The sequence below is a fragment of the Macaca thibetana genome, chromosome 18, assembly GCF_024542745.1.
Source record: "Macaca thibetana thibetana isolate TM-01 chromosome 18, ASM2454274v1, whole genome shotgun sequence".
NCBI classification, from domain to species: domain Eukaryota; kingdom Metazoa; phylum Chordata; class Mammalia; order Primates; family Cercopithecidae; genus Macaca; species Macaca thibetana.
The window spans coordinates 525,171-547,215 of NC_065595.1; the positions used below are offsets into that span (position 1 = coordinate 525,171).

Here is a 22,045-nt window from a genome sequence, read left to right on the forward strand (position 1 = left end):
CTTAACTTCTAGATGATCACTGAGGCCACGAAGTCGCTAAATCTAAAGTCTGTTAATGGAATTATTAGCGTCTCTACAATCACATAAAAGACACGCATCCCAAACACTCAACATTTCTGTCCTAGTCATACTGAAAGCACACATGCTATCAACACGGTCACTTTCAAAATGAAAAGCATCAAAGGCGGAAGCTCAGCAGCCACCTCAGGCTTCAGTCCAGACCTCACTTTCTCACTTGCAGAAAAGCTGACCCAGGTCATCTCTACAGATCCCGCCAGCCACGACGAAGCCAAGCTGGGCCTTCCTGAACCGCAGCCTGGACGCAGTCCTCCTCCCGCGTTGCTGGGCTCGAGGGCCCGTGTTCTGCTGAGAATCTCTGCGTCCATGTTCAAAGGGATACTGGTCTGCAGTTTTCTTGTGATGTCTTCGTCTGGTTTCAGCCCATCTCTTGGACATACTGGAATGCTGGACTTTCACGTAGATAGCAGAGCTTGAAACGCAGAAGGCGCCAGACAGGGCCCGGTGATGCCAGCAAACCCAGCGGGTCTCCCCGCAGCAGGACCCACGCTCGAGGCCCTCCGCAGCCACGCCCCCACCCACGCTCGAGGCCCTCCGCAGCCACGCCCCCACCCACGCTCGAGGCCCTCCGCAGCCACGCCCCCACCCACGCTCGAGGCCCTCCGCAGCCACGCCCCCACCCACGCTCGAGGCCCTCCGCAGCCACGCCCCCACCCACGCTCGAGGCCCTCCACAGACACGCACCCACCAGCAGGCTCCCGTGCTCTGCTGTCCAAGCGGCTCAGGGGCCTGCAGATGTCAGTATGGATGTTCTGCTGAATTTGCAGGCAGCTACCAGGCTCCCTCCAGCTTTCAGGCTGATAAAGAAACATGGCATTCTCTTCACCTGCTTCATCTTTCACCACACGAGGCCTCATGAACGTGGAATCTGACTGTAGTGTCCCACGCCCTGCCTGTCGGTGTGAAGGGTGGCAAGGGTGTGGCCCAGCTAAAACCTGGGACCTCTCTGCTTTTGGCCCAAATCCCCTCCAGCCAAGCATTTAAACAGACTCGAGCCTTCCACATACTCATCCTCACTGGGGCTTGTGTGCTCTGACCAACAAACGTTGACGTCCCTCAGAAAAGGATAAGCAAGACGTGTGCAACAGCCAACCTACATAACCCCAACTTTAAAGAGAGAGACCTGGAGAAGGATGCCCCAAAGAAGAAACATTTGCATGGGCACTAGATACACGGACAGAAGATGGGACAGGAGAAGAAGGAAACATCACCGGTGCATCCTGGACTGCCTGCCGCCTTCAGGAATCAGACTTGCAGGTCGCCAGGCTGTGCCCGCTGGGGAGCACCCTGTGTGGGAGGCGGGAGGCAGGAGGCAAACGCGTCACCTGCCAGGGAGCAGGCCACACAGCGCGCGGCGCTCACAGTCCTGGGGGTCAGGAACCACGCCCCCACTGAACAAGCTGGGTTTCAGGAACTCACCCAGAGGATCCAGTCCACAGAGGAGGGAAAACTCACATAAAATGATGAAGATTTATAACAAAGGGATGGATGAATTCTTGGTGATGAAATCTTACGTGAAAAGAACAGTACATAAACTTGTGCACATATTAAGACAAACTCGGCAAAATTATACACACAAAAAAACAGAGAACAGGGGACAGCCACGGATATGACGACCGTGAGGAAGACTTCTCTGGTCTTTAGTCTCTCCCTGACATTTGTTATTGTGAACGTGACGCCCCTCGGGCGTCTGGTCTGCGTGGGCGTCACCCGCACTGCGGTGTGTGACTTACGGGTTGGCCCCGGGAGGTGCCTGGTACTGGCTGCGAAGGCACAGTCCAGGGCTGGAACACACACAGGGATTCGGGGCTGGAACACACACAGGGATTCGGGGCTGGAACACACACAGGGATTCGGGGCTGGAACACACACAGGGAGTCAGGGCTGGAACACACACAGGGATTCGGGGCTGGAACACACACAGGGATTCGGGGCTGGAACACACACAGGGATTCGGGGCTGGAACACACACAGGGATTCGGGGCTGGAACACACACAGGGATTCGGGGCTGGGACACACACAGGGATTTGGGGCTGGAACACACACAGGGATTTGGGGCTGGAACACACACAGGGATTTGGGGCTGGAACACACACAGGGATTCGGGGCTGGAACACACACAGGGATTTGGGGCTGGAACACACACAGGGAGTCCGGGGCTGGGACACACACAGGGAGTCCGGGGCTGGGACACACACAGGGATTCAGGGCTGGAACACACACAGGGATTCGGGGCTGGAACACACACAGGGATTTGGGGCTGGAACACACACAGGGAGTCGGGGCTGGAACACACACAGGGATTCGGGGCTGGAACACACACAGGGATTCGGGGCTGGGACACACACAGGGATTTGGGGCTGGAACACACACAGGGACTCGGGGCTGGAACACACACAGGGATTCGGGGCTGGAACACACACAGGGATTCGGGGCTGGAACACACACAGGGATTTGGGGCTGGGACACACACAGGGATTTGGGGCTGGGACACACACAGGGATTTGGGGCTGGGACACACACAGGGATTCGGGGCTGGAACACACACAGGGATTCGGGGCTAGAACACACACAGGGATTTGGGGCTGGAACACACACAGGGAGTCTGGGGCTGGAACACACACAGGGATTCGGGGCTGGGACACACACAGGGATTCGGGGCTGGGACACACACAGGGAGTCCGGGGCTGGAACACACACAGGGAGTCTGGGGCTGGAACACACACAGGGATTTGGGGCTGGAACACACACAGGGATTTGGGGCTGGAACACACACAGGGATTTGGGGCTGGAACACACACAGGGATTTGGGGCTGGAACACACACAGGGATTTGGGGCTGGAACACACACAGGGAGTCCGGGGCTGGAACACACACAGGGATTTGGGGCTGGAACACACACAGGGATTCGGGGCTGGAACACACACAGGGATTTGGGGCTGGAACACACACAGGGATTCGGGGCTGGAACACACACAGGGATTTGGGGCTGGAACACACACAGGGGGTCCGGGGCTGGGACACACACAGGGAGTCCGGCGCTGGGACACACACAGGGAGTCCGGGGCTGGGACACACAGGGATTCGGGGGTCTATTTCCACATAGTGGAAGTTGACTAAGGCAGCTTAGTCGGCCTGGGCTGCTCTGAAGAAACTCCACAGCGTGGGTGACTCAGGAACGGACGTCCCTTCCTCACAGTTCTGGAGGCAGCGTCCAACCAAGGCGCCAGCGACGCGGCTGCAGGTCAGTGGGAACTGGCTTGCTGCACCTCCCGCAGCTCCCAGAACCCGCCTGGGTAAGGGCCCTGATTCCACTCAGGAGGATGGAGTCCTCACGACCTCACCGCCTTCCACACCCCTCCTGACACCCTCGCCTTGGGACTGGGTTTTATTTATTTATTTATTTATTTTTTTTTTTGAGACGGAGTCTCGCTCTGTCGCCCAAGCTGGAGTGCAGTGGCGTGATCCTGGCTCACTGTAAGCTCCGCCTCCTGGGTTCACGCCATTCTCCTGCCTCAGCCTCCCGAGTAGCTGGGACTACAGGCGCCCGCCACCGCGCCCAGCTCATTTCTTGTATTTTTAGTAGAGATGGGGTTTCACCGTGGTCTCGATCTCCTGACCTTGTGATCCACCCGCCTCAGCCTCCCAAAGTGCTGGGATTACAGGCGTGAGCCACCGCGCCCGGCCTAGACTGGGTTTTAACATACGGACTTGGGGGCTGTAAAATCCCAAATCATAGCAGGCGTTATTTCTTTTGTTTTTTGTGGTTTTTTTTTTGAGACAGAGTCTGCTCTGTCGCCCAGGCTGGAGTGCAGTGGCGCGATCTCGGCTCACTGCAAGCTCCGCCTCCCGGGTTTATGCCATTCTCCTGCCTCAGCCTCCCGAGTAGCTGGGACTACAGGCGCCCGCTACCACGCCCAGTTAATTTTTTGTATTTTTAGTAGAGACGGGGTTTCACCGTGTTAGCCAGGATGGTCTCGATCTCCTGACCTCGTGATCCGCCTGCCTCGGCCTCCCAAAGTGCTGGGATTACAGGTGTGAGCCATGGCGCCTGGCCAGCAGGTTCTTTACTGGCTTGAGGACGTGAGCAGTATCACCCTTGTGCATAATTACTTCTCTTCACATCATCGATCTCAGGCAGCCATACAGCAGCAGCCATAATGTTACAAGTGAATGTTTCGAATTTCAATTACAAGAGGAATTAAAGGTCATGATCAAAATTCCTAGAAAGGCACTAAATATTAAAGGAGGATTCAAAATTCATTTCCCCACCAACAACAAAAGACTAAGACCAATCCGGAAAGATCTTTGAATTTTAAAACACTCAATCTAAACCTCTGGAGCCGGCACGGAGGAGCCCACACTGCCACTCGGGCCCACGTCCACGTGGGACAGACGGTCACCGTCCCGCGTCGTTGTCCCCTCACTTTGTCCACGTGGGACAGACGGTCACCGTCCCGCATCGTTGTCCCCTTGCTTCGTCCACGTGGGACAGACGGTCACCGTCCCGCGTCGTCCCCTCGCTTCGTCCACGTGGAACAGATGGTCACCGTCCCGCGTCGTTGTCCCCTCGCTTCGTCCACGTGGGACAGACGGTCACCGTCCCGCGTCATCCCCTTGCTTCGTCCACGTGGAACAGATGGTCACCGTCCCATGTCATCATCCCCTTGCTTCGTCCACATGGAACAGATGGTCACCGTCCCATGTCATCATCCCCTTGCTTCGTCCACGTGGGACAGACGGTCACCATCCTGTGGCATTGTCCCCTTGCATCGTACACATGGGACAGTCACCGTCCCGTGGCACTGTCCCCTTGCTTCATCCTGCTGCTGCAGACTGGCACTCACGCTACCACCCAGGGAGACAGAAGCAAACGCTAAATCCTAAGGGTGCCCACGTGCAGGTAGGGGACGGCCACACTGTGTATAGTGAGAGCACCCGGCACGAGCACACACAAGCAGCCTGGCCTGAAGTCCCTGTGAACTGATTAACAGGTGTCTGTCAGAGTATCTCACAGAAGGTGGTTCCACGTGCCCACGTCGTCCTGACAAACTCCCAAAGTGGCCCACCCAGTACTGCACCCGGCCAGAGCGGCTCCAGCCCCACCCGCCGGCCGCAGTGGCAGAATTCCCTTACCTCTCACAACCCCCTGCACAACGGCCAACTCCAAGACCACAACTGAGTTGCAGGGGAGCTTCTTTTCTTTCTTCATCTTTAAGAAACCATCACCGAAAACAGGAAAGAAACCCACGGTTCCCACGGCCCCTCCGGCCGCGGCGCACTGACCTGCGATGGTGTGCGCGTACAGCCGGCTGCCGAAGGTGAAGACGTGCAGCTCGTACAGCTTGGCGATCTTCTCCAGGAAGTCCTTGCAGTGCGGACGCAGGCGCGTGTGCAACATGGGCTCACCCCGGCCCAGCTGGAAGTGAAAGATGCCCTGAAAAGAACGGCAGCAACAGTCAGGAGAAAAGGTCTGAGGAGCCCCAGCAGCCCCCACAACCCGTGTGCCTGAGACAGGCGTCCTGAAGACACACGTGTCCGAGACAGGCGTCCTGAAGACACACGTGTCCGAGACAGGCATTCTGAAGACATGCATATGCCTGCCCCTCCACATGGGACACAGGACATGTGTGTGTATGCACCTCTCCACACGGACAGAGAACATGTGTGTACACGCCCCTCCACATGGGACACAGGACATGTGTGTGTATGCACCTCTCCACACGGACAGAGAACATGTGTGTGTACACACCCCTCCACATGGGACAGAGAACACGTGTGTACACGCCTCTCCACACGGACAGAGGACATGCATGTGTACACGCTCCTCCACACGGACAGAGGACATGCGTGTGTACACGCCTCTCCACACGGACAGAGGACATGCGTGTGTACACGCTCCTCCACAAGGACAGAGGACATGCGTGTGTACATGCCCCTCCACATGGGACAGAGGACATGTGTGTGTACACGCCCCCCCACACGGACAGAGGACGTGTGTGTACACGCCCCTCCACATGGGACAGAGGACATGTGTGTGTACACGCCCCTCCACACGGACAGAGGATGTGTGTACATGCCCCTCCACATGGGACAGAGGACATGTGTGTGTACGTGCCCCTCCACACAGAGGACATGTGTGTACACACCCCTCCACATGGGACAGAGGACATGTGTGTACATGCTCCTCCATGTGGGACAGAGGACACGCGTGTGCACACACCCCTCCATGTGGGACAGGGGACAGTGTGCACACACCCCTCCACATGGGACAGAGGACATGTGTCTGCACTCGCCCCTCCACATGGGACAGGGGACAGCAGTGTGTACACGCCCCTCCACATGGGCATGGGACAGAGGACATGTATACATGCCCCTCCACATGGGACAGAGGACATGCGTGTGCACACATCCCTCCACATGGGACAGGGGACAGTGTGTACACGCCCCTCCATGTGGGACAGAGGACCACACGTGCGCCCATCCCTCCATGTGGGACAGAGGTTGCATGTCCACCTGCCCCTCCAAATAAGGACGTGACCCTAACTGGTGCAAGGCGCTACCTGTGGCATTTAAAACCCACTGTGTAAGCACTTTCCATGAACGTGGTATGAGTGAGCGAGTGCGGCCTTCTCAGCTGCGGGAATGCCCTCGATGCATGTGATTAACGACTGCCCATGATTACTAGGATAACCACCCACCTGCAACAACTGTTCAAGACCACCACGCTGGGTCATCGCGTTACCAGTAACAGCCTCTACGATAACCACACGATAACCACTGACGACAGCTACACTCACTACTCATGCTTAGCTACCTACCTGCAGCAACCCGTCCCTGATAACCACCCCGATAACCAGCCAACAGTAACAACCTGTGATAACTACATGACCACCCCAGATAATCAGCCAACAGTCACCACCTGTGATAACCACATAACCACCGATGACAGCTACACTCACTACTCACGATAACTACCTACCTGCAACGACCGCCTAGGATAACCACCCCGATAACCAGCCAACAGTAACAACCTATACTAACTACGAGATAACCACCGATGCCACTTCTGCCTTTGTTTCTTCAAATGCTGACACGTTGCTGACAGTGCTTTCCTGAGCTACTGAACAAAGGAAATCAACATTCCCAGGTAACCTGGTGATTTTCAGATACAGTTTCTTTCATTTGCATACACAACACAGAAGCCGAAACGTATTCTAAATCGTATTTAGTAGACAGATGAAATGAGCGATACCGACTCACTCGCCTACATATGATCGACATGCAAATAAGACTGCTTTCCTCAGGAAGTTAAACTTCTATCCTTTTAACCCTGTTAATTTCTCAGTAAAATATTTACTCTTAATGGCTTTAATTAAGCTCAGTTACATTTTTCCAGCTCTAAGTTAGTTAGGACCCTCGGGAAGAAGCTACTCTGTTAAAGATCTACCAGCCAAAGGTTTTAGTAACAACTTTCCCAGTTACATTTTTCTAGCTCTAAGTTAATTACGACCCTCATGAAGAAGGTACTCTGTTAAAGATTTAGGAGTGAAAGGTTCTAGCAACAACTTTCCCATTACTCAACAGTAACAAGTCCAGCAGCTGTCCAGGCTTCGGGAGGTGTGGCCAGCACCACTTCTGAGCCCCGAAATTGCTTTCAGAGGGGCCAGGAGTACGGCCAGGCACCGCCTCAGGGTCTCCTCTGGATGTCGAGTGGGGTACACTAACACTACTGAGGAGGCAGAGGACGGTCAGTTCATGCTTAGACCCCCTTCCCCACTACATCAGGACATTGTCGCCTTCCAGACCACACAAGTGAGAAACAGCCACATTATAACCAGACCCAACTGTCTTCAGCAGGCCTATCCTGGAGATACTGAGAATCACAGGAATTTTTTGGTTTCCCAGTGACTATAATCCATGCTGACACTCTACTGTAGCTTATTAAATGTGCAATAGCATTATGTCTAAAAGAACAATGTACCTAGCTTAATTTAAAAATACTTTATTATTAAAAATGGCTGGATGCGGTGGCTCAATGCCTGTACTCCCAGCACTTTGGGAGGCTGAGGCAGGTGGATCACTTGAGGTCTGGAGTTCGAGACCAGCCTGGCCAATATGGCGCAACCCTATCTCTATTAAAAATATAAAAATTAGCTGGGTGTGGCGGTACACACCTGTAGTCCCAGCTACTCGGGAGGCTGAAGCACAAGAATGGCTTGAACCCGGAGGTGGAGGCTGCATGATATAGAGATCGTGCCACTGCACTCCAGCCTGGGCAACAGAGCGAGACTCCGTCTCAAAAAATAAAAAAATAAAAAATAATTTTATTATTAAAAAATGCTAACAACATCTGAGCCTTCAGCAAGTCACATTCTTTGGCTGCTGTACGGTCTCACCTCGATGCTGACGGCTGCTGACTGATCAGAGGGTGTTTACTGAAGGCTGGGGGTGGCTGTGACGGTTTCTTGAAATAAGATGACAAGGAAGTTCATCCCATCAATCAACTCTTCCTTTCACAAAAGGTTTCTCTGTAGCATGCAATGCTGTTTGATAGCATTTTACCCACAGAAGAACTTGTTTCAAAACTAGGGGCAATCGCCGTAGACCCTGCCACTGGTTTATCAACTAAGTTGATGGAATCTTCCAAATCCTTTGTTGTCATTTCAACGACGTTCACAGCATCTTCTCCAGGAGCAGATTCCATTTCAAGAAACTTTCTTTGCTCATCTGTAAGAAGCAACTCCTCATCTGTTCGAGTTTCATCCTGAGGTTGCCAGAATTCAGTCATCTTCAGGCTCCACTCCTAATTCTCTCACTATTTCCACCACGCCTGCAGCCCCTTCCTCCGCTGAGGTCCTGACACCCTGGAAGTCATCCATGAAGGTGAGAACCAACACCTTCCGAACTGAGGGGTGGAATCACCATCTCCTGAACTCCTGGTTGATGCTGATACTCTGACGTCCTCCCATGAATCACAAATGTTCCTGGGGGCACTCACAACGGTGAATCCTTTCCAGAAGGATTTTCTGTTTGATTTTCCCAGACTCATCAGAGGAATTGCCCTCTAAGGCAGCTCCAGCCTTAGAAGATGTAGTAAGACTCGAAGGTTGAAATCATTTCTTGAGCCCTAGGTTGCAGGGTGGATGTGGTGTCAGTAGGCGTGAAAACATTCTTCTCCTGTACATCTCCATCAGAGCTCTCGGGTGACCAGGTGCATGGTCGATGAGCAGGAATATTTCTGAAAAGAATCTCTTTCTGAGCAACAGGTCTCAAGAGTGAGCTTAGAATGGTCGGTAAACCACGCTGTGAACACAGGTGCTGTCATCCAGGCTTTGTTGTTCCATGGATGGAGCGCAGGCAGAGGAGATTTAGCCTCAGTCTTAAAGGCCCTGGGATTTTCAGAATGGCACCTGGGCACTGGCTTCAACTTAAAGTCAGCAGCCGCATTAGTCAGTCTCCAACGAGAGAGTCAGCCTGTCCTTTGACGCCAAGCACTGACTTCTCTCTAGCTATGAAAGTCCTAGACGGCATCATCTTCCAATAGAAGGCTGTTTTGTCTGCACTGAAAATCTGTTGTTTAGTGTGTTTAGTTTCATCAATGATCTCAGCTCGATCCCCTGGGGAACTTACCGCAGTTTCTCCATCAGCACCTGCTGCTTCACCTTCACTTTTATGTTACTGAGACGGCTTCTTTCCTTCAACCTCATGAACCAACCTCTGCTGGTTTCCAGCTTTTCTTCTGCAGTGTCCTCACCCCTCTCGGCCTTCACAGAATCGAAGACAGTTCGCGCCTTGTTCTGGATTAGGCTTTGGCTTAAGGGAATGTTGAGGCTGGTTTGATCTTCTACTGAGACCACTACAACCTTCTCCTTCTCAGCAACAAGGCTGTTTCACTGTCTTATCACTTGTGTGTTCACCGAAGTGGGAGTGTTAGTTTGCTTCAATAACTTTTCCTTTGCATTCGCACCTTGGCTGTTGAGTGCAAGAGGCCCAGCTTGCGGCCTTTCCTGGCTTTCGGCGTGCCTTCCTCACTTAGCATAATCACGTCTACCTTCTCATTTAAAGTGAGAGACTGGGGAGCCTTCCTCTCACTTGAACACCTACAGGTCCCTGTAGAGTTATTACTTTGGCCTAATTTCAATACAGTTGTGCCTCGGGGAACAGGGAGGCCTCAGCACCGGGACAGAGACAGGGAATGGTCGGTTGGTGGAGCAGTCAGGACCACACATCTACCCATTACGCTTGCCGTCTTATGTGGGTGTGCTTCACGGCACCCCAAAACAATGACAACAGTGACCTCAAAGATCGCAGATCACAATCCCCTAGAGCAGACAGAACACTAATGAAGCAACTATGACAACAGTGACCTCAAAGATCACTGACTACAGGTCCCTGTAACAGCACACCACTACCGAGGAGTCTGAAGTACACGGGAATTTCCGGAGTGTGGCACACACGCCGCTGGAGAATGACACCCACAGCCGTGCTCGCTGGGTGCCCCGAGCCTCCTCTCTGGGAACACACAGTATCCGTGAAGCACCATAAAATGAGCTGTGCCTATAGAACTCACTCAATGCCCAACTTCACAGGCACAATAAAAGCAGGGAACAGTCACAACAACTCACGAAGGTGTATGTGTGCAGAATGTATTTTCATAAAGTCCTTACATCCTTCAAAATACCTAGTTTGTCAGAAAATAGGCATTAAAAAAAACCTTAGTGAGTAGAGTAGTGGATATGAATGAAGCAATCTGAAAATATCTAGTCACAGTTTATACTGCATAGAAGAATATATTGCTGTATAACATGCCATGATACACACAAATGACTAACACAGCCAAAAATAGAAGCTGTTTTGTGGGTGAGGCCTGAATTCCGGCCCTAAAGGAAACTCCTGTGCAGCACGGCAGTTACTCGATTCTCTCCATTCTGCAAATAGCATAAAACGTGAGAGTTTGTGCCACCTGGGGGATCTGTGCAGCTCACCCTGGCCACCAGGCTGACGTACCAGGCCGAACTTAACCAAACATCTTTCAGACGAAGCTGGTCACCAATTTGACTTAGGTGTAACTGTCATCAATCTGTCCCAGCTGTTGGTGCCACGCCCCACCATCCCGCAGTGGAGGGTGCCTGGCTCTGCGGTGCACCCTCCAGCCTGCTGGGCGTCTGCTATCGGGACCTGCAAGATCCCCAGGAAGCTTTAGGAACTGGAAAGGTCAGAACTGACAGGCCCCTGAACTCCCAAATCTAACGCCAGAGTCCACATACTATCTGTTTAACAGCAAACATTTAAAAAACAACTCAGTGTTGGTGAGGGCCTCCCTGCTGGCGACCGTCTAGGCCCACACAAGCCTCTGGGCAAGCCTCTTGGCACAGACATAAAGAGCCTTTGGTCTAGAAATTCAGTTTCTCTGGCTCCATCCTGAGGACACAGCTGAGGTGCAGAAAGGGTTCTGTGTGCATTAAACAGGGCTCTGCCCTTATCCTTCGTTTCTCCCTGTATTTCCTCTGCAGAATGCACACTGACCACCTCCCAGCCTCTTCCTCCAGCCCAGCTCTCCCAAGCACAAACCCAGGGGTCCACCACCTGCCCTTGACATCCCAGCGACACAAAGGCATCCAACACCAACGTCCTCCCCACCAAGACCACCACTCTCAGGACACGTCTCACACCATCCCCTGCACCATCCTCACAGGCTCGGAACGCTTCCGCCCTCTCCGACAGCCTGCCGCGCGGGCACACAAAGGGCTCCCGCACAAACAGCAGGAAGTGCGAGACACAGTGGGCACCAAGATGTCTGCCTGGGGGCCCAGATGCTACCCAACCGCCCAGCAGACACACAGCCCACACCCAGAACAAGAGAGTCTGCTTTCGAAATCCAGGCTGACCTGTGGGAAATCATCTAAAAAACAAGGTAACACACTTCTGAATCAAAGTTCTAGGACCTGCGGCTCCGGGACCCGGGGTGCCAGCCGCACTCACTTTATTCGACATCTGCTGACAGTGCTGCTCGGTTGTGTGGATCAGCGTCTGGTCCAGGTCCACCATGAGCACCAGCTTCCGGTTCCGATGCAGTCGCTGCTGGTCTTCTCTTCCCAGCTCCTCTGCTTGCTACAATTAAACAGAAACAAGAAATGACAAAGTCAGTATGTTTGCATCCAAGGTAAAACTCCATTTTATCAAGAAACAGAAAACGAAATAAACGCGTCCCTCTCCAGCCCCTGGCACTCCCCATGGCCTGCGCCCTACAGGCCGAGAGCCGGGGCCGGGTCACCAGCTGGGTCACGGCAACCTTGCTTGTGACCACGATTTTATAATTCAGTTAAATACATGAGCCAATGAAAACAGAGGGGAAGAGAAACTGGTTGTTTCTATCAAAGCCACTTCAATGGTATGGAGCACTTAATAAAAGTGAGCTGCAAAATTAACGAAGAAACCAAGTCAGCCGGCTGGGAGAAGGGAGACGCCGGGTGGCCCAAGCTGGGCAGCAGAGACTGGCAAGGGCCATGTGCTCAGAACCTCCCACGCTCAGCCTATTCTTGTGCCTCGAAGAGACCCGGGGACCTGGCGACAGCACATCAGGGTGTCCCTCCACGCGGGGCCCAGAGCGGTGCTACCAAGCGCCCACTCACCCAGGCATCAGTGGCCCAGCGTGGGACGCAGGACGTGACGTGCTAGGACGCACCACGCTGCCTTTCTCACTGTAACTGGCCCCCACTCTTCACAACGAAATCCTGGTCCCGCTCAGGCGGTACCTCCTCCCGTCCCCGTCCCCGAAGGGAAATGCACAGAGGGGCCGGCAGGTGCCGGAAAGATGAGGGGTACTTCCTCCTCCCTTCACCCCCAAACTTGCTGGCTTTGGTTTACGTGCACACATTTTACATTCGTTTAAAGTTTGGTAATTCAGAAAACCCAGAATCCTGTATCTGGCATTTTGTTTTTCCCGTAAAAAGACAGACTGAAATTGGTGTCCATCATTTAAAAGCACGAATTTACCAAAATCGTAACACTGCAAAGTGTTTTACCTATTCACAAAACTGCGCAGCCCTGAAAGTCCGTAAGATCACACACTAGTTTTTCTCGGCTCCCAGAGCATTTTCACCCACGGGGTGAAGTGAGGTCGGGGAGACGGCGTCTGCCTCGAGCACAGGAGGTGCCGGAGCCGCCGACCCACAGAGCCCCAGCAACTCCTGAAATACATACAGGAGGCGTAGACACTCGAAGATAAAAACCCAAATCACTCTTAACTGGGCACACGAACACCTGCCCGTTCTCTCCACCCCACGTACCCGCCATGGGCTCTCCTGTCAGCACAAGGCAAACAGCCCTGGGACCCCCCAACCCACCCCCGCGTATGCCCACTCTCCCGAGCCAGCTTCCCACTGGTACCAGCAGCAGCCACTCCTGTAGCCAACAAAGTGCTACCACTGCCCCCTCGCCCGACCCTGGCCACCGACTCCTTGCCATTATCTGCCCCAATAGACGTTTTGCCCTCCCGGCTCATCTGGCACACGCCTTGGCAGCGCGGCCACCTCCTGAGCTCCACAAGCAGCTGTCACATCCCTCCCCAGTTAGGACTTGGCTCGAGGGAACCCAGGCTGAGCCTGGCTGTTCACAGCTGCGGAAAAGGGCCCCGAGTTGCTTTTGCAGGCCGACTTGTCTGTGGAGAACCAAGAGCAGCCGTCCCTGTTTCAGGAAAGCAGCAGCCCCATAAGTCATCTGTGTGACGAGGGTTGTTTCAGTAACAACGAAGACAACCACACATCAGTGCTACTGTAGCCGCCCTCCCCCCGCAGCCGCCCTCCCCCCCGCAGCCGCCCTCCCCCCCGCAGCCGCCCTCCCCCCCGCAGCCGCCCTCCTCAGAGCACCACGCTTCCCCAACACGCAGTCGCTGACGCCCAGCTCACCTCGGAGCTCACCATCAACTCCGGCACGCTGTGCACCATGGACACGGTCGCCGTGGACAGTGGCACCTGCTGCCTCCCGTTCTTACTCTGCAACCTGTGAGTGCAAGGACAGGTTCAGGGCTTTCCGCTGAGTGCCTGGGCACAGATGCACACGGGGCTCTAAGTGATGGGATTCCCGCTGATGTTTTAACAGACACATGCTGCTATCTGAGCACAGAACTTAATTCTGTTGGCAACTGTGGAAACGTTCTCCACTGTTTAAAGACAGACAGGAAAACTGGTGGAAATACTGAGCTCATGGCCACACTCGTGAACACACAGAGCCACAGTTCTTCATGAAAACAAACCACAAAGTCACAGAGAAACAGAAACAGGCCCTCAACCATGAAAATGCAGAAAAAGGAGCTGCCGCACCTCCCACTGCCCAAGTGATAAATCCAAGAAACCACTGGGCACTAGAGGTAAAGCAGCCCCCAGCATGGGGGCGCTCGGGGGAACCAGCCAGGCTGTCCTGAGGGAGGCGCTGCTCCAGATACTCGGCGACCTGCGTCTTCACAGTCAGGAGAAAACAGACAGGTCTCAGCCCTCCAGCACCCCCACGACCACAACTGACAATGGCACGAGGCTGGGGTGATGGCAGAGCGGGAAGGACCGCCTCCTAAGGAAACCCGCTGAGTGGGACTCGCGTGGGGCCCAAGGGAGGCGTCTGCATCTGCCGCTGGGAAACCAAGGGCCTCACTGGGTCCCTAGCACAGCTTCTCAGCCTCCCGGGAGGCCACCACCTTGAGCCCCAGCAGGCAGATCTCACTCTTCTGGACACTTACTGGGTGAGGTCTTGGCCACATTCAGCACACAGGCCTTTCATGACAACCGGGTGGCTGCATCCTTCCAGTCTCACCAGAACCGCCCTACAAAACACGAAGGGAAGAACACTTCAAAATCGCTTGGTTTATCACAGGAGCCCTCCCGTACAAATTTTAAAATCTAAGTTTTCGTGCCAATACTACACCAACTCTCGCATAACTTTGTAGGCAGGTGGCCTCACCGCTTGAGGGCATTTCTTCGTCTGTCAAATGACTTTCCACCTGTAGGTCTCTCTCACGAAAACGACACGCAAAAAACAACACGCCACCACGCCTCAACACCCCCGTGCCACCCGTGGAACGGCTGAAAACACAAGGATGTCTGGTTCAAAGAGGAGACTCGGGGAGAACGTAAAAGTTGTCTCAAAATACACATTTATATGTGATCCTCTGACATTTGTGATAGAGAACTTATAAAATCTAAAACTTTTACATCATTCCCAGTCTAGAGAGAGGCTGATGCAACTACGTTTTCCTAACAAAACTACTGTAATATTCTGGTTTTATATAAACACAAACTGTTTCGTTTGTCCAAACAGTGGTCATCTGGAAGAAGTGCTGAAATCTGAAGGCCACAAGACCAGAGGCCGCCCAGCTCTCAGCATCCGCCCAAGGTGCCTGCGGCCCCACACTCCCGCCCCAGCTGGGCTGCTCCAACCACCCTTCCTTGAAGACATGAGGCCAGTCAGCACTCAGCGCCCACCCCTAGGTGCTCACAGTCCCACACTTCTGTCCCAGCCGGGCTGCTCCAACCACCCCACCCACAGACATGAGGCTGCCCAACACTCAGCATCCGCCCCAGGTACTTGCAACCCCACACCCCCCCACCAGCTGGGCTGCTCCGAACACCCTGCCCCACGGACACACACGAGGCAGCCGCCCAAGCTGCATCTGTCAACGGGATTTTTCCAGGCGGGATGCCCCATGGCCCACCGAGACGCCCAGCCATGTCATCGAGAGGGCACGAGGATCAGGCCGCAGGTGGCAACGAGGCGGAGCTACATCCTCCATGCCCACTATGCCATGGCGGGCTGCGCTGGGAGACTCGGAGGGGTGGGTCTGCAGTCTGGAGGGGGCGGAAGGGAAGCTCGGAGGGAAGGGTCTGCGGCCTGGAGGGAAGCAGAAGGGAGTTCTTCCCGGGGAGGAGGATGGGCGTGTGCAGATCACCCGGGAGAGGAACGGTGCTGAGGAGACACGACACGGTGCGGTGCGGGGCTCTGTGCCCTCGGGGATGGAGTGGGCTGCCAGTGACCATCAAGACTCTGAGCTCCTCTGGGTCCTGGAACCCTGATCCTGACCCCGCGAGGAGAGTGAGACAAGGCAGCCCTGTCCCTGCACCTCCTCTGCCCTCACCAACCCCAGGACCCATGACACTTCCCGGCCCCCACAAGCTCACACAGAGCCTCCCACCAGCCCCCCAAGAGGAAACCCAGACACATCTAAGTCAGAATCAGAAGAAACAAGAGGAAAGAGAGAAAGAGTCATTAAAAAAAAATCACAGGCCAGGTGTGGTGGCTCACACCTGTAATCCCAGCACTTTGGGAGGCTGAGGCGGGAGGATCACGAAGTCAGGAGATTGAGACCATCCTGGCTAACACGGTGAAACCCCGTCTCTACTAAAAAATACAAAAAAATATTAGCCGGGCGTGGTGGCGGCACCTGTAGTCCCAGCTACTTGGGAGGCTGAGGCGGGAGAATGGCGGGAACCCGGGAGGTGGAGTTTGCAGTGAGCTGAGATGGCGCCACTGCACTCCAGCCTGGGCAACAGAGTGAGACTCCATCTTAAAAAAAAAAAAAAAAAAAAAAAAAAAAAAAATCACAAGGAGAACTCTATCGAGAACTCTATTCTGTAAATCCACAATTCTCAGAAATAGTTTAAAAACTGCTTCTTACTAGTTATAAGAATCTAAATTTTCACACTCAGATTGGGCTTTCCCAACCCAAATATGAAACCTCCTGAGCACGGACACGACAGCACACGGGAAACTCCACACCTGACCCTGTGGGAAGGGCAGCAGTCAAAGCTCTGTTCACGCATGAAACTATTACAAGTGTTGTGTAAAATTACCTTCGGGCTGTGTGTATACGGTGCATATGCAACATAATGGATTCTGCACTTGGACTCGGGTCCCAACCCCAAGACATCTCGTCACGTATATATGCAAATACTCCAAAATCCAAAAAAAATCCAGAAATCCAAAACACTTCTCTGTCCCCAAGCAGTTTGGACAAAGGAGACTCAGCCCTTATGAGGTTTTTTCTTAAACCAGACAACAAATAGTGATACCTGTTCGAAAAAGTGTTAAACTTCCTAAGGTGACAAGTATGATTTCTCTAATTTTACCAAAGTACTTTACGATGAATGATTACAGTTCTGCCCTAAAATGCCCAAATGAGCAGACTTAACATAAAAAACCCAACCTCTGAAAAAAAAAAAAAGAAAAGAAAAAAAAGAAAAAGAACACACAAACCCCCACACTGGACCATCCTCCCTCCCGGTCACGGCACCTGGTCAAAGACACCACCAGGCTTTCCAGGTCTCAGGGACATCTGCTCCCTGCTTGCTGAGGCTGCGGGGGCCATCCCCGCCCAGGAGTCTGTGTCCCCACCGCCATCACAGCTGCACTCGGGATGTCCACATCCAGGTTCCTCCCCGGTGCCTGGCACCCTCCAACCCCCACCGCCGACTCCCCGGCTGAGCTGTTTTCCTCCACCCACAGGGCTCTGCGGCCCCACCACCAACACCTAAACCCAATCCTCCCAACGGCCCCATGTCCTTCCCCTAAGCACTGCTCCTTCAGTCCTAGCAGCAACCCGACTTGGGAGCCTCAGCCCCTCTAACAAGCGTCCCTGGTCTCCAGATGACATCATTTTGCCATCGGCCTTCTGCAAGGAAACCCTGCACAGTTCCTGCCCCACGCAGGACACCAGCTGCGGGCTACTCACTCCATCCTCTGTCCCATGCAGGACACCAGCTCATGGCGGGCTCCTCCTTCTATGCTCTGCCCGACGCACGACACCAGCTCACGGCGGGCTCCTCGCTCTACCTTCTGCCCGACACAGGACACCAGCATGCTGTGAACTCCTCATTCTACCCTCTGCCCGACGAAGGACACCAGCATGCTGTGGACTCCTCGCTCTACCCTCTGCCTGACAAAGGACACCAGCATGCTGTGGACTCCTCATTCTACCCTCTGCCCGACACAGGACACCAGCATGCTGTGGACTCCTTGTTCTACCCCCTGCAAGGTGAAGAGAGGGAAAGGCGACCGCGGCAGCACCCGACGCTCCTGCCCCAAGGCTGCAGGTGCAGCTCAGGTCTGAAGATTCGCGGGTCTCTGTAACCTGACGACTTCCGGCTCAGTCTGTGTGTGCCCCTCGCAATGCTGGCTGCAGGTGTTAAAGACACAGGCTAAACCAGCTCATTCAGCAAGGAGGAAGCACGTACAGGGCGAGAAGGACACTGCTGCCTCCTGCTGTGACCTCTCCTTCATGTGCACAGCTAACGGGCAGTTTGTATTTATTTGCTTTGCTCATTTTTAAACTAAAACTACGGCTTGGGAAATATTTTTTCAGGAATCCTCAAATATGGTCTAGGAGGACTTTGCCAATCTTTCCTAAACATGTTAGCATGAAGAAAGATCTGGGGTGTCTCTAGCTTAATCAATAAATAAGTGGGTTTTTTTTGTAGAAAGTGACAAGTTGATTCTGAAATTTACATGGAAATTCAGGAAACCTGGAATCTCAATTTTGAAAAATAACAGAACTTTTACTACCTGACTTCAGAACTTATCAGGCACACACCGTAAACACATGGAACACAGGAGTCTAGAAAGACTCAAAGTCATGACCAACCGACAACCAACCAAGGTGTCCAGCAAACTCCGTGGGGGGGGGGGGCACCTTCCAGCCACTGGGGGCTTCACACCAACGGATAAAAAAACGCCTGTAGAGTGCGTTCGGCAAAGGTTTTCTCCCCTGTTCCCCACCCCGAGTCCACCCCGGGAGCCGTCCCCTGTTCCCCACCCCGAGTCCACCCCGGGAGCCGTCCCCTGTTCCCCACCCCGAGTCCACCCCGGGAGCCGTCCCCTGTTCCCCACCCCGAGTCCACGCCGGGAGCCGTCCACTGTTCCCCACCCCGAGTCCACCCCGGGGGCCGTCCCCTGTTCCCCACCCCGAGTCCACCCTGGGAACCGTCCACTGTTCCCCACCCCGAGTCCACCCTGGGAACCGTCCACTCTTCCCCCAGCCTCAGTCCACCCTGGGAGCCGTCCACTCTTCCCCCAGCCTCAGTCCACCCCGGGAGCCGTCCACTCTTCCCCACCCCGAGTCCACCCCGGGAGCCGTCCCCTGTTCCCCACCCCGAGTCCACCCCGGGAGCCGTCCCCTGTTCCCCACCCCGAGTCCACCCTGGGAGCCGTCCCCTGTTCCCCACTCCGAGTCCACCCTGGGAACCGTCCACTGTTCCCCACCCCGAGTCCACCCTGGGAGCCGTCCCCTGTTCCCCACCCCGAGTCCACCCTGGGAGCCGTCCCCTGTTCCCCACTCCGAGTCCACCCTGGGAACCGTCCACTGTTCCCCACCCCGAGTCCACCCTGGGAACCGTCCACTCTTCGCCTACTTCCAGTCCACCCTGGGAGCCGTCCCCTGTTCCCCACCCCGAGTCCACCCTGGGAGCTGTCCACTGTTCCCCAGCACGAGTCCTGCCTGGGAGCTGTCCACTCTTCCCCTAGCCTCAGTCCACCCTGGGAACCGTCCACTGTTCCCCACCCCGAGTCCACCCTGGGAACCGTCCACTCTTCGCCTACTTCCAGTCCACCCTGGGAGCCGTCCACTCTTCCCCACCCCGAGTCCACCCTGGGAGCTGTCCACTGTTCCCCAGCACGAGTCCTGCCTGGCAGCTGTCCACTCTTCCTCCAGCCTCAGTCCACCCTGGGAACCGTCCACTCTTCTCCCAGCCTGAGTCCACCCTGGGAACCGTCCACTCTTCCCGCAGCCTGAGTCCACCCTGGGAACCGTCCACTCTTCCCGCAGCCTGAGTCCACCCTGGGAACTATTTACTCTTCCCAACCCCGAATCCCCCTGGGAACCGTCCACTCTTCCCCACCCTGAGTCCACCCCGGGAGCTGTCCACTGTTCGCCCACATTGAGTCCACCCTGGGAGCAGTCCACTCTTCCCCCAGCCTGAGTCCACCCTGGGAGCTGTCCACTCTTCCCCCAGCCCAAGTCCTGCCTGGGAAGCTGTGTGACCCCTTGCACAGTGACCCTAGGCTGCCACCAAGGACGGGGGCCTCTTGCTCCAAAGAAGGGCTGGTAGCAAGGCCAGGTGCCACCTGCCTTCCCCAGCACAGGTCTAAGAGCGAGTGTGCGCTGGCCCTGCTTCCCACAAACAGCCTCCCTCGGGCCATCAGCTCAGCCTGAGGTCTGAAAAAAGTTGACCGTAAGCTGAGCTGGGCGTGCACTGCCTGCTGTCACCAACAGCGTAATACGAGTCAAACAAGAGCCACTGCAAAACCGAGGTGCCACAGGCAGGGTGACTACAGCAGATGCCTAGTTCTATATGAGCAAGGAAGCTTCTAGAACAGCATCACAAGCTGTAACAGCTGGGTCTTGACAGACAAGGAGGAAAGAGGTGAGGGCTGGAAATGACAACCACGCAAGGTCCCGGTGGCAGAGCCAAGGCCGGCTCCTGGCACCTGCGCCCAGTGCACGTGGGCAGCACCCCCCAGGCTCTCAGCAACGTGGACCAAACGCAGACCTTCCGTAGAAAATCGTTCGCATACTGGCCACATCAGAGTCACATAATTTTCTGTACTGGGGTCTAAAGGCTCTGCCTGTCTTATTCCAGTGGAGGCTCTGCTCCCCCAGGACCCCTGTAGTGGCTGGAGACACTCCCGGATGTCACACCTGGAGGCAGGGACGCTGCTCAGCATCCCACAGCATGCAGGACACTGCCAGCCAGGCCATCTGGCTCAGAATGTCTGTGTGTGCAAAGGCCGGGAGACCTGCTTGCAGACAGGGAGCAGAGAGCAACATATTTCCTTTCTTAACACGAGTCATTTCTACACTTCGTCTTTGCAGACACTGACACAAAACAGGGGTGAAAAGCCCTGAACGCTTCCACTCCAGCCTCCACGATCCAGCCTCCACGCTCCAGGCAGAGAAATGTCTCCACACCTTAAAAAGGGGAGTGACACATTGTGGATTCTTTAACACGGATACAGGATACACAAGCGTAAAAACACCCGAACCAAAGCGCTCAGCCCAAAAAAGTCAAATCAGTCACCAATAAACGTTTTCTGGTTTGTCCTAAAGAAAATCCATGAGAAAGCCATGATATGCAATTTCTAAACAAGTTATCTTCCTCAAAATACCCAAGTGTAGTAAGTACCAAACTCTCTGGGGTCTGGGCTCTCAGCTTCCTCGGGGAGGTCCGAGGGCACAGGCACAGCAGAGAGGACTATGGGCTGGGCCTGGACCACGGACGCCATCGCCTCTGAGCATCGGCTCCAGGTGGCTCCAACCTTCTCCCTTCCTTCTACAGATCAGTAGGGCTCCAGGGTCTTCCCTAAGTTCCAACATTCTGAGTACAGAAATGTATTTAGAGGGAAGAGTGTATTTTCTGCACCTAGACCTTGGGTTTCCAAATGCCATTCTCCACTAAGAGGATGCAGGACTTGTTAAGAGAATGGCTGATTCCAGGACTGTGGCCAGGAGAGCAGCAGCCACGAATCTGTTACGCACACAAGGTGGCAGTGCTCAGCCGCCAGGAACCAGCACCACGGGGATCCCGCCAGCCACAGCTGGGATAAACTGTGTGTCAAGGCAAATAAGAACAATAACAGACTATAAGCCATTAAATAAGAAGCCATGAGCCTGCACTGCTAAATAGGCATGTTAGTTACTTGTTCTTTTTTTTTTTTGAGACCGAGTCTCGCTCTGTCACCTAGTTTGGAGTGCAGTGGTGTGATCTCGGCTCACTGCAACTTCTGCCTCTGGGGTTCAAGTGATTCTCCAGCTTCAGTATCCTGAGTAGCTGGGACTGCAGGTGCGCACCACCACACCTGACTATTTTTGTATTTTTAGTAGATGGGGTTTCACCATGTTGGCCAGGCTGGTCTCAAACTCCTGACCTCAGGTAATCCGTTCACCTTGGCCTCCCATGTAATCATGGGATTACAGCATGAGCCACT

The 22,045-nt window shown here is 54.4% G+C and overlaps 2 protein-coding genes across 6 annotated transcripts in view; both read right to left on the bottom strand.

Annotated features, from left to right (window-relative positions):
• The window catches only part of HSBP1L1 (heat shock factor binding protein 1 like 1), a 414,139-nt gene that overhangs the window by 231,712 nt on the left and 160,382 nt on the right, over window positions 1-22,045 (bottom strand). The gene's annotated exons all lie outside the window — the stretch shown is intronic.
• Window positions 1-22,045, bottom strand: part of CTDP1 (CTD phosphatase subunit 1) — a 74,228-nt gene that overhangs the window by 43,436 nt on the left and 8,747 nt on the right. For all 3 annotated transcript variants that reach the window (XM_050768208.1, XM_050768210.1, XM_050768211.1), the window contains exons 2-5: window positions 14,814-14,897; window positions 13,990-14,083; window positions 12,065-12,193; window positions 5,366-5,516 (exon numbers count right to left, since the gene is read on the bottom strand). In XM_050768208.1, coding sequence (XP_050624165.1) covers window positions 5,366-5,516; window positions 12,065-12,193; window positions 13,990-14,083; window positions 14,814-14,897 — 458 coding nt within the window. The remainder of the gene's footprint in view (window positions 1-5,365; window positions 5,517-12,064; window positions 12,194-13,989; window positions 14,084-14,813; window positions 14,898-22,045) is intronic.